Source organism: Copidosoma floridanum, unplaced genomic scaffold (genome assembly GCF_036245765.1).
Source record: "Copidosoma floridanum isolate Cflo_tuat_1 unplaced genomic scaffold, Cflo_Japanese_pri ptg000006l, whole genome shotgun sequence".
NCBI lineage: Eukaryota > Metazoa > Arthropoda > Insecta > Hymenoptera > Encyrtidae > Copidosoma > Copidosoma floridanum.
This window is the reverse complement of record NW_028321883.1, coordinates 20,836,652-20,847,955: the sequence shown is the minus strand read 5'-3', so window position 1 is coordinate 20,847,955 and position 11,304 is coordinate 20,836,652. Positions and strand designations below refer to the sequence as shown.

Genomic DNA, 11,304 nt, shown 5'->3' with positions numbered 1-11,304 from the left:
CGATGTTCTCCTGCGCCGGGGCATTGGTCGATGGAGTATCGATTATCGATACACCATTCAATTATCGATTGCTGGTATCGTATAAATCTCGATCTTGTTGTTGCGAGTGCATCGAGTTCGATTGTTGCGTCTTGGAGTTTACGAACAATCACATAGCGCGCTGGCACCATGGCTGACGCAGCGGCTAGGCAGCTGCAATACGAGTACAAAGCGGTAATTACACGTTTTTTAAATTAATTAGCATCTTTTACATGTTATCTGCCATTCCTCGTTTTTATTACAACTTTTTTTTAACCCGCAACTGCGGTATAACCGGAGTTTTACTCCCCGTGTAGGTTATGTTATTGTTGTTGTTTGTTGTTACGTTATTTTACGTTTTACCTGTTATCGTCTGTTTTGCGAGTACATTGTTTATTGTTATTATCAGTCGATTGTACGTGTGTTGTGTTTTTTCATTACAGAACTCGAATCTTGTCTTGCAAGCCGACGTTCGTTTGATCGAAAGACGGAGCAGAGATGAGGCGACAGGTGAAGTCATGTCCCTGGTGGGAAAACTCGACGGAACCAGGATGGGCGACAGAGCACAGAGGAGTAAACCCAGCAATGCCGAAGAGCGAAAAGTCAAGTGAGTGTGTGATCTTGATTATTTAATTTTTAGGTGCTTCGAAAGACGTTTTTTAATCGTATTTGTTTAATATTTAGTGTGTTTGACAGCTTCTATTTCTAAATTCGTAATCAGGAGGTGATTTTTTGATTGTTGAAATAATTTTCAGGCGTCAAAAGCGTGATGAAGCTCAGTACGATTTTATGCACAGCAAGGGAGGTTCCGTACTTTCTGAAGGAATTGACGAATCAGTGGGTATTGTGTACAAACCCAAAACTCAGGAGACCCGACAAACATATGAGGTGTTGTTAAGTTTTATTCAAGAGGCTATTGGTGATCAGCCACGCGATATCTTATGTGGTGCAGCAGATGAAGTTTTAGCTGTACTGAAGAATGATAGGCTCAAGGAAAAGGAGAAGAAGAGAGAAACTGAAATGCTGTTGGGTGCTTTGGCTGAAGAAAGATTTGCTCTTTTGGTTAATTTGGGAAAGAAAATCACAGATTTTGGATGTGATGAAAAAAATGCTACCAATGAAGATAACATCGATGAAACATATGGGATCAATGTTCAATTTGGAGAAAGCAGTGGAGAGGATGATGATGAAGATCCATATGGGGAAGTTAAAGAGAATGATGAGTATGGTGACAAGGATGAAGAGGCAAATGATGATAGGGCTATTCATGCAGAGAATGTAAGTTTCTTAATTCTTGAATGGTCATGTAAATAAATTTTTCATGGCAATCTTTTTGACAGTTGATAACCATAATTTTTTGATTATTCATTTCAGTTAAGTAGAGCACAGGAAATGAAGCAAAAAGAAAGAATATTACATCCTCGAGATGTCGATGCCTACTGGCTTCAGAGACAATTGAAAGCTATTTATGATGATGCAATAGTATCACAAAATAAGGCATCTGATGTTTTAGATGCGCTGAAAAATGCATCTGATGACAGGGACTGTGAAAATCAACTTGTAACTCTGTTGGGCTATGGTTGCTTTGACTTCTTAAAACAGCTTAAAAAATACAGATACACGAGTAAGTAAAATGATCCAATAGTGTACTTTTATAGATTGAAATTTCTTATTTCAACTGTTGTACATTGAAATAAATAAAATTTACTTAATTATTTTGTTTTTCAGTTGTCTATTGCACATTGTTAGCTTCTTCGCAGTCTGAGTCGGAACGTCAAAAAATCAGGAAAAAAATGAGCGAAGATCCAAATCTCGCGAAAATTCTTCATCAGCTGGAGACTGGTGAAGGTGAAAATGCTGAAGAACGAGAAGCCAGAGATAAGCGAACAAGAAAAGAAAATGAAGAATCTGGAGGACCAGGTGGGCAAATTCAAGGCACAAGAAACATGATTGATTTGGAAGATATTGCATTTGCCCAAGGCAGTCACTTTATGCCTAATAAAAGATGTATTTTACCTAAGGGTAGCTTTAGACAACAAAGAAAAGGGTGAGTTTTCCAATTTTCTAGCATTTATAACTATTAAATATTTTAGGCTTTTATAACGTAAATAAAAATCATTTTATGTGAAAAGAGAAAAAATATACTAATGTTTGATTGCACCTATTGAATTTCAGATATGAAGAGGTTCACGTCCCTGCATTGGAGCCAAAAGCATTTGCGGCTAACGAGCGTCTTATGCCAATCAGTGACCTGCCTAAATTTGCTCAGCCAGCATTCGAGGGGTTTAAAACGCTCAACAGAATACAGAGCAAGTTATATAAATCAGCCTTAGACAAAGACGATAACCTGTTGTTGTGTGCTCCTACTGGAGCAGGTAAAACGAATGTTGCATTGCTGTGCATGATGCGCGAAATTGGCAAACACATTAACTCTGATGGTACCATTAACGCCGGGGACTTTAAGATTATTTACGTCGCGCCAATGCGATCTCTTGTACAGGAGATGGTGGGCAATTTTGGTAAAAGGCTTGCTACCTATAACCTTACGGTCTCGGAGTTGACTGGAGATCATCAACTCACAAGAGAACAGATTGCCGATACACAGGTATTTGTTGCTCACTAATCATGTCATTTATTGTTTTTGTTAATGTTTGTATAATGTAATGAAATACATATGTTCAACAGGTTATAGTTTGTACTCCTGAAAAATGGGACATCATTACACGTAAAGGAGGAGAAAAAACATTTACCTCTCTAGTGAGATTGATCATCATTGATGAAATTCATTTACTTCACGATGAAAGAGGCCCGGTGCTCGAGTCAATTGTTGCAAGAACGCTCAGAAACATAGAGACGACACAGGAAGATGTCAGGCTTGTGGGTCTTTCGGCCACTCTCCCGAATTACCAAGACGTCGCGACATTTTTGCGAGTCAATACAGAGAGCCTATATTATTTCGACAACAGCTTCAGACCTGTAGCACTTGAACAGCAATACATAGGCGTAACAGAAAAAAAAGCTCTCAAGCGCTTCCAAGTTATGAACGAAGTCGTGTACGAGAAGACAATGGAACATGCGGGTAAAAATCAAGTTCTGATATTCGTGCACTCGAGAAAAGAGACTGGTAAAACGGCACGTGCGATTCGTGACATGTGTCTCGAGAAGGATACACTTGGTCAGTTTCTTCGAGAAGGCTCGGCATCGATGGAAGTATTAAGGAGCGAAGCTGAACAAGTCAAAAATATGGAGCTCAAAGATTTACTGCCTTATGGTTTTGCTATCCATCATGCAGGAATGACAAGAGTCGATCGTACACTTGTAGAGGACTTATTCGCCGACAGACACATACAAGTGTTAGTTTCTACGGCTACGCTTGCTTGGGGTGTTAACTTACCCGCGCACACAGTTATCATCAAGGGAACTCAGATTTACAATCCTGAAAAAGGCAGATGGGTTGAACTGGGAGCTCTTGACGTATTGCAAATGTTGGGTCGTGCTGGACGTCCTCAGTATGATACAAAGGGAGAAGGTAGCATTTCAATCCAATATTATCTTGAATCATAACTCTTTTTATGAGAAATACTTTACGGTAACATTCTTTTGTTTCAGGTATACTTTTAACGAACCACAGCGAATTGCAATACTACCTGTCACTTCTGAACCATCAACTTCCAATCGAATCACAGTTGGTAAGCAAATTACCCGACATGCTGAACGCCGAGATAATCCTCGGCACCATACAAAATGTCCGCGACGCTGTCACCTGGCTTGGTTATACCTATCTCTACGTCCGAATGTTACGCTGCCCCACTCTTTACGGAATCGGGCACGACGTACTCCGCGAAGATCCGCTTCTAGAGCTGCATCGCGCTGATCTCGTACACTCAGCAGCTTTAGCTCTGGATCGTGCTGGTTTGATAAAATACGACCGCAAATCTGGTAATTTCCAATCCACAGAGCTGGGTAGAATTGCCTCGCACTACTACTGTACGCACGAGACAATGGCTGTTTATAATCAGCTTCTGAAGAGGACTCTCAGCGAGATAGAGCTGTTCCGTGTGTTTTCGCTCTCAAGCGAGTTTAAGAATATCAATGTCAGAGATGAGGAAAAACTTGAGCTAAACAAACTCATGGAACGTGTGCCTATACCTATCAAAGAAAGCATGGAAGAGGCGAGTGCGAAAGTCAACGTTTTACTGCAGGCTTACATATCTCAGGTAAATTGTACAATATATTGATCTGAGTGGTTAATCAATCAAAGTCAATGCTTAACTAGTAAAAATGTTTTTGTTATTAAATTTTAGCTTAAACTTGAAGGTTTTGCCCTAATGTCGGATATGGTTTATGTCACCCAATCGGCTTCTCGATTGATGCGTGCAATCTATGAGGTTGTACTTTTCCGCGGCTGGGCTCAACTTGCCGACAAATGCCTGGCGCTTTGCAAAATGATAGACCGACGAATGTGGCAATCGATGTCACCATTGCGGCAATTCCGCAAAATGCCCGAGGAAATCGTCAAAAAGATTGAGAAAAAGAACTTCCCGTGGGAGCGGCTTTACGATCTTCAGCCCAATGAAATTGGTGAACTTATACGCGTACCTAAGCTGGGAAAAACCATTCACAAATACATTCATCAATTCCCCAAGCTCGATCTATCGACCCACATTCAGCCTATCACACGTTCCACTCTTAGAGTTGAGCTCACGATTACTCCAGACTTTATATGGGATGAAAAAGTGCATGGTGCTTCTGAGGCTTTTTGGATTCTCGTCGAAGACGTCGATTCCGAAGTTATTTTACATCACGAGTTCTTTTTATTGAAGGTAAGATAGATTTATTCTTTCAATTGAAATACGTTTATTACATGATGTATGAATTTCAAAGAAGATTGTCAATTTGCACAAAATTTTTAACCATATTAAATTTTCTTCTTATCTAGGCCAAGTATGCATCTGACGAGCACCTCATCAAGTTTTATGTACCAGTATTTGAACCTCTGCCGCCACAGTACTTTTTACGTGTAGTATCGGATAGATGGATCGGAGCAGAGACTCAAATGCCTGTCAGCTTTAGGCATTTGATTTTACCAGAAAAGAATCTACCTCCAACAGAATTACTCGATCTGCAACCACTACCGATCAGTGCTCTTCGTAATTCAGTATTTGAGAATTTATACACTGACAAGTTCCCACAATTTAATCCTATTCAAACACAGGTATGAAAACTGCTCCTAAAAATTTACAGTCCTATTGCCTTTTGGTGAAAACCATGGTTTGTGATTAAAATATTATAAAAATTTTCTGTAGGTGTTTAATGCCGTGTACAATTCAGATGACAACGTTTTCATCGGAGCACCTAGTGGCTCAGGCAAAACAACTATTGCCGAGTTTGCAATACTGCGTTTAATATCCCAAAATATGGAGGGCCGCTGTGTTTACGTGGTGGGAAAAGAGCCTCTCGCTGAGGTAATCTACAATGACTGGGCTCTCAAATTTGGCAAAATTCTTGGCAGGAAAGTTGTTTTGCTAACTGGTGAGACCGGCACGGATCTCAAACTCCTTGCCAAGGGCGAAATTATCGTTGCTACTGCGGACAAGTGGGATGTATTATCGCGTCGTTGGAAACAGCGGAAGAATGTGCAAAACATTCAGCTTTTCATAGTGGATGAGCTTCAACTAATTGGAGGCGATGAGGGCCCAGTACTGGAAGTCGCCTGCTCCAGAACAAGGTAATTTTTTATTAATTAAGTTCTAGTTCGTATATTTTAAACACGTCATCATGTATTTGTGATTATTTTTTAGATACATTTCCTCCCAGTTGGATAGTCCAACGAGAATTGTAGCGTTATCATCATCTTTGGCTGATGCCAGAGACGTAGCTGGATGGTTGGGTGCGTCAGCAGCGTGCACATTTAACTTCCATCCATCTGTGCGCCCAGTACCGCTTGAACTCCACGTTCAGGGTATCAATATAACCCACAACGCATCCCGACTTGCTGCCATGGCCAAGCCCGCATACAACGCCATTATTCGTCACTCGCTTCGCAAACCTGTTATTGTCTTTGTCCCTACACGCAAACAAGCCCGATTAACAGCTTTCGACATATTGACCTTCACTGCAGCTGAAGGCAAGCCCACCCAGTTCTTCCACGCTGCAGATGAAGCCGATATAAAAGTTTTCTTGGATAAGATGCAAGATAATACGCTGCGAGATACACTGACACAAGGCGTTGCTTACTTGCACGAGGGCTTGTCGACCAGCGATCGCAGAATCGTCGAGCAGCTCTTTGACAGTGGTGCGATTCAAGTTGTCGTTTGTACTCGAGATCTGTGCTGGAGCTTGTCAATCGCTTCGTACCTCGTTGTCATAATGGACACCCAGTCCTTCAATGGAAAGACTCACGCCTACGAGGACTATCCTATCACTGATGTTTTACAGATGGTGTCGCGTGCAAATCGTCCAACAGAGGATGATGATGCCAAATGTGTTATGTTATGCCAGAGCTCCAAAAAGGATTTTTTCAAAAAGTTCCTGAACGAGCCGTTGCCGGCTGAAAGTCATCTGGACCACAGACTACACGACCACTTCAATGCTGAGATCGTTACCAAAACCATTGAGAACAAACAAGATGCGGTTGACTATCTTACATGGACATTCCTGTACAAGAGATTGACTCAGAACCCAAATTATTACGGTTTACAAGGAGTGACGCACAGACATCTTTCGGATCATTTGTCCGAGCTCGTTGAGAACACACTGAGCGATCTCGAGCAAGCCAAGTGCGTCACTGTCGAGGATGAGATGGACGTGGGGGCACTCAATTTGGGCATGATCGCGGCTTACTACTACATCAACTACGCAACTGTGGAGGTATTCAGCGGTTCGCTCAAAGCATCTACAAAGATTCGCGGTCTGCTGGAAATCATTTCACACGCGGCCGAGTACTCGTGTATTCCTGTGCGACAACGCGAGGAAGATTTACTGAGAAGCTTGGCAGCTAGGTTACCACATGCCCCGCAAGGCAAAAGGATGGCCGATCCGTGTGTTAAGGCGCAATTGTTGCTGCAGGCTCATTTGTCGAGGATACAACTAGGACCCGAATTGCAAAAGGATACGGAACTTGTGCTCAGTAAATCCATCAGATTGATTCAAGCTTGCGTTGATGTACTCAGCTCATCAGGTAAACAGTCGACTTATTCGTTGGAAACTATCAAGATGATCCGCTCAATGATAACTATATAAAAAACTTTTTGATTTATTTTATAGGTTGGTTAACACCGGCAGTGGCAGCTATGGAGTTGGCTCAAATGGTCACCCAAGCCATGTGGTCTAAAGAATCTTATTTGAAACAGCTACCACATTTCACGTCGGAAATTATTAAACGCTGCACTGACAAGCGTGTAGAGACAGTCTTTGACATTATGGAGCTCGAAGATGATGTGCGTAATAGACTGTTGCAGTTAAGTGAACAGCAAATGGCTGACGTGGCTAAATTTTGCAATCGCTACCCCAACATCGAGATGTCCTTTGAAGTTGATAACAAGGACAACATTAGACACGGTGAAACCGTCATAGTCGTGGTTCAGCTTGAACGAGAGGACGAGGTAGCAGGTCCCGTTGTCGCACCTCTGTTTCCTCAAAAAAGGGAGGAGGGTTGGTGGGTCGTTATTGGTGATGCCAAGGCTAATCAGCTGCTATCGATCAAGAGGCTAACACTGCAGCAAAAGGCCACCGTTAAATTAGACTTTTTGGCACCACCTCCCGGACGATACATGTACAAGTTGTACTTTATGAGCGATGCGTACTTGGGATGTGACCAGGAATACGAATTAGTTATTAATGTCGGAGAGTACGACTCAGGTGATAGCTCTGGTTCTGAGTCGGATTAAGGAACTAAAATAATGTATAATAGATTGTAAATATAACTTTTGGCATCTTACATGAAATGATTTTTTAAGAATGTCTGATTAAGTAAAAATTTAATAAATTAATTATAGGAATAATGTTATTTTTTTTTTTTTAATTAATAAAACTGGAAGTAACATTCACTACCCTTGATAAAACACGAAAAAGTTTTTAATAAATATTATCATATAATTCTCAAATAAATAAATAATTAGTTCATGAACCTTTTAACCTTTTAACTTTTATATACTCAAAAGCGGCTGGGAATTTTTCAAAATAAGATTCAAAAAATTTTATCATAGTGTTTATTAAAGGACTTAGTATAAGTAGTACAATTGAATACTTACAATGGTGGATTGATATAAAATTAAACTTAGTAGCAAGTTTTTTCTCAAAAATAATGATTTTAGATTAGTTTCTAACATATACAACGGCTGTTTTACTGTCATTAAAAAATCATATAAAAAGTTAGTAGCCTATACATTGTTAAAAGAATTATTTTGTCATATTTCTATCTTCTAGTTAAAACAAACATCAAAAAGTTACTCATATATTTTATGAACATTGACTCTTATGTTGGTTGTCCATTGCAACAAAAGCCTCTTAGATCCTAGATTATATTGAACTGAATTTCTCAATCAACATTTTTTATAATTCCTAAAATATTTCCTTTTTATTAAAAAAAAAAACAAGTACTTATTTCGTACAGATTTATTGTTCCAACATTAATTCAATGCTTCATATTAAATAAACAATAAATAAGAATAATTATCAAGGGTTAAACTAAAGATGGCCTAGGCGACCTGGATATAGTATAATATTACCAATATTTTTTCTAATTGGTTATAATATCTATTTTGATTTGTGAAAAATCTTAACATTAGACTCCAAATAAAAATACAAAAGAATACAAAGATGGGTAAATCTTATTACTGAAGTGAGAACTCTAATTTAAGAAATGGATTGTCATTATTTTTATAAAATTCGACTTGATGTTGATAAAAGTTATCTTTAAAATACGCGGCGTTAAATCAAATAGCTGAAAAGTAAATATGAAAGTGCCTTGGCACTTTTTCGTCCACTTTAACTTTACATTAGAATTAGAAATCAGAAATCATCACTTGGAAAATGGGACGAAAGGATGGAAGAAAGGACACTTCATTTTCAAACAACGTGGATGGTATTTGCATTGAATGGGATAAGTGTGAGAAAATATACATGCCTGTTTTGTGCACGACTTTCCAAATTTGCAACTTGGATGTTTGTAAGAGCACTTATTACCTAAAGCACAATGTGGCCAATACTTACAACTTTCACGTTTAGGAGTCTTTTTATTGGTAGATTCTGCTTTAATCATCTGTAGTTTCTGTATCAAATCATCAATTTCACGTTGCAGTGAGATTAAAGCAGAATTATTTGATTCAGAAGTAGTAAGTTCTTTAGATTTAATTTCTCTCAAAGTAGCTTTCGATAAACCAGAACATGATTCCTCTGCAAAATACATTTTTTTGTAAAGAAAAAAATTGAAAATTAATCCTGTATGTCAGTAAATAAGTGAAAGTAAATCAAGTTTACTATCATTCAAATGACTTACGATTTTCAAGTGTCACTTTGCTTTCATGATGTTTTACATCACCTGAAAATGTAGCACTTGATTCTTGAGGTTCTTTTTTCAATATAGGTACTTCTTCTTCAAAATTAGTAAGTGATTCATCATCTGAACTCTCATTTTTTTCAAGGGTGCTCTCGATTGTATTGGCTTTAATATTTCCATTGCTACTTGGTATATTTTTCATTTTACTAAATGTATCACGTAAGTTTTGATATGTGGGATCTTGTCCTGTATTAACAAGCCATGTAATTTGTTTTTCGTTCATGAAAACTTTGGAGGAATTTTCATTTTTTGTTGGTGTTACATCGTTTTTTTCCAACTCATTCTTTTCTATTAACATGTTGTTCAATAAAACTTGTTTTTCGTGATTTAATTTTTCTAATTTCTTGTAACATTTTTCAAGCTCCACTGCAGAATTTGAAGCAACTTTGTTCAATTTTGGTTTGTTTTTTACACTTTTTGCTGTCAATGCCAAGTCTAACGTGTTTAGAGTTTTATCGAACACAGTTGGCGATATTGTAAAAATCATCGCTGTGTGTACATTACCTCCCAACGAAGCCTTGAACAACCTCGTTAATTTACTACCTCCAAAATTGACATACTTAACGTTGTTGCCTGAACATTCACTGAGTTGTTTGATTACAAGTTCAAAAGTTGATATTGACAAGTCTTGTTTCCCTTCGGAACCTGCAAGATCTACCAAATTCAACTGGGATATTTGAAATTCGGGATCATTGCTTTGTTTCCAACTCTTTATAGTTACCCTTAAATGTGTAAAATTAAACAATTGTTAGTAGTGGAAGTGCATGCAAATGACAAAATTGGGACATACAAAAACACAGTGTGTAAAAGTTACCTGAATATTACATGACTGCCATTATTACTCCTGTGACTCATGCTGGTTTTGATGACTTTGCGGTTCTCGTTTGCGGTTTTAATAGTGTCAATAACAAGTTCTGGACTCGTGAAAATCTTCTCCGTGAGGGCGCACCCTTGCACTAGATCATGATGATTATCCCGGAGTTCGAGGTTCACCCTTTTGGCATCGAGCAGATCGTTGATCTTCTCGTTGTAGATCTCAAAGTAAGAAACATGGAAAATGTATTCCCTGTCACTGGACTCGCTGGAGACGTCGAACAATCGCTTAACAGCCATCGAAATCATTCCAGGTTCGTCTAGGGTGCCCAGCATTGTGTGTGTTTTTCCCGAACTGGCCTGTCCGTACGCAAAAACAGTGCCATGGAAGCCCTTGACCGCGGCGTCGACGACTGGCCGGACGACGCTTTGGAAGACGTCGACGTTCTTCTCTCGTGGGTCGAACACATGATCTGCGAGATAAAGTGTTAAGAATCCAATGAGACTTTATTAAAATAAAAATCATTTTAGGGTTAGTAGTTCTCGTATACTCACCAAATTGAAAACTGTAGTTTTTGCGCTTCTTGCTGTTGATGATTTTGTCCACGAGCGTCCACTGGCTCTTCTGATTCTTTTTTAGCTCGCGCTCCATAAGCGGGCGCACCCTGATCGCCACCTGGACATTGGTCGGCACTTCCGAAGAGCTCATCGTAGTACGCACTCAATGACTTTTGTGATACAAAAATATGCAGTCGAAAAAAATGCGATGGAGATGGTCGTTTTTACTTGATCGACGGTGCAAGGGGAACCCCCGTGCCGCACGCTCGAGACTGGACTGCATACATGGAGATACCTACTGCGGATTTGCGGAATCTTATCTACGAAAATTCAATGTATATAAATTCAAGTATAAA

General features: G+C 39.3%; 2 protein-coding genes across 2 annotated transcripts; one reads left to right on the top strand and one right to left on the bottom strand.

Annotated features, from left to right (window-relative positions):
* The first annotated feature begins 147 nt into the window (after positions 1-147).
* On the top strand, positions 148-8,077 carry l(3)72Ab (U5 small nuclear ribonucleoprotein l(3)72Ab). Its single transcript, XM_014353038.2, has 13 exons — positions 148-213; positions 462-625; positions 774-1,296; positions 1,393-1,642; positions 1,747-2,065; positions 2,194-2,623; positions 2,704-3,547; positions 3,628-4,235; positions 4,323-4,841; positions 4,958-5,233; positions 5,325-5,746; positions 5,820-7,198; positions 7,285-8,077. Exons 1-13 carry the CDS (start codon positions 169-171, stop codon positions 7,905-7,907), a joined length of 6,402 nt encoding a protein of 2,133 aa, XP_014208524.2. The 5' UTR covers positions 148-168; the 3' UTR covers positions 7,908-8,077.
* Positions 8,078-9,715: 1,638 nt separating this feature from the next.
* On the bottom strand, positions 9,716-11,148 carry LOC106639425 (uncharacterized). Its single transcript, XM_089598782.1, has 5 exons — positions 10,946-11,148; positions 10,392-10,863; positions 10,082-10,299; positions 9,840-9,997; positions 9,716-9,763 (listed from the first exon to the last, which is right to left on the bottom strand). The coding sequence occupies exons 1-5, from the start codon at positions 11,097-11,099 to the stop codon at positions 9,716-9,718; spliced, it is 1,050 nt and encodes a 349-aa protein (XP_089454908.1). The 5' UTR covers positions 11,100-11,148.
* Positions 11,149-11,304: the final 156 nt, after the last annotated feature.

What these genes read in the sequence shown, in the direction of transcription:
- LOC106639425 (XM_089598782.1), bottom strand. Translation starts at nt 11,099, where the DNA reads ATGAGCTCTTCGGAAGTGCCGACCAATGTCCAGGTGGCGATCAGGGTG. An exon ending in AAACTACAGTTTTCAATTTG is followed by an intron (nt 10,864 to 10,945) that starts GTGAGTATACGA and finishes TTTATCTCGCAG; the next exon opens with ATCATGTGTTCGACCCACGA. An exon ending in ATGAGTTGGAAAAAAACGAT is followed by an intron (nt 9,764 to 9,839) that starts GTAACACCAACA and finishes TTGTTAATACAG; the next exon opens with GACAAGATCCCACATATCAA.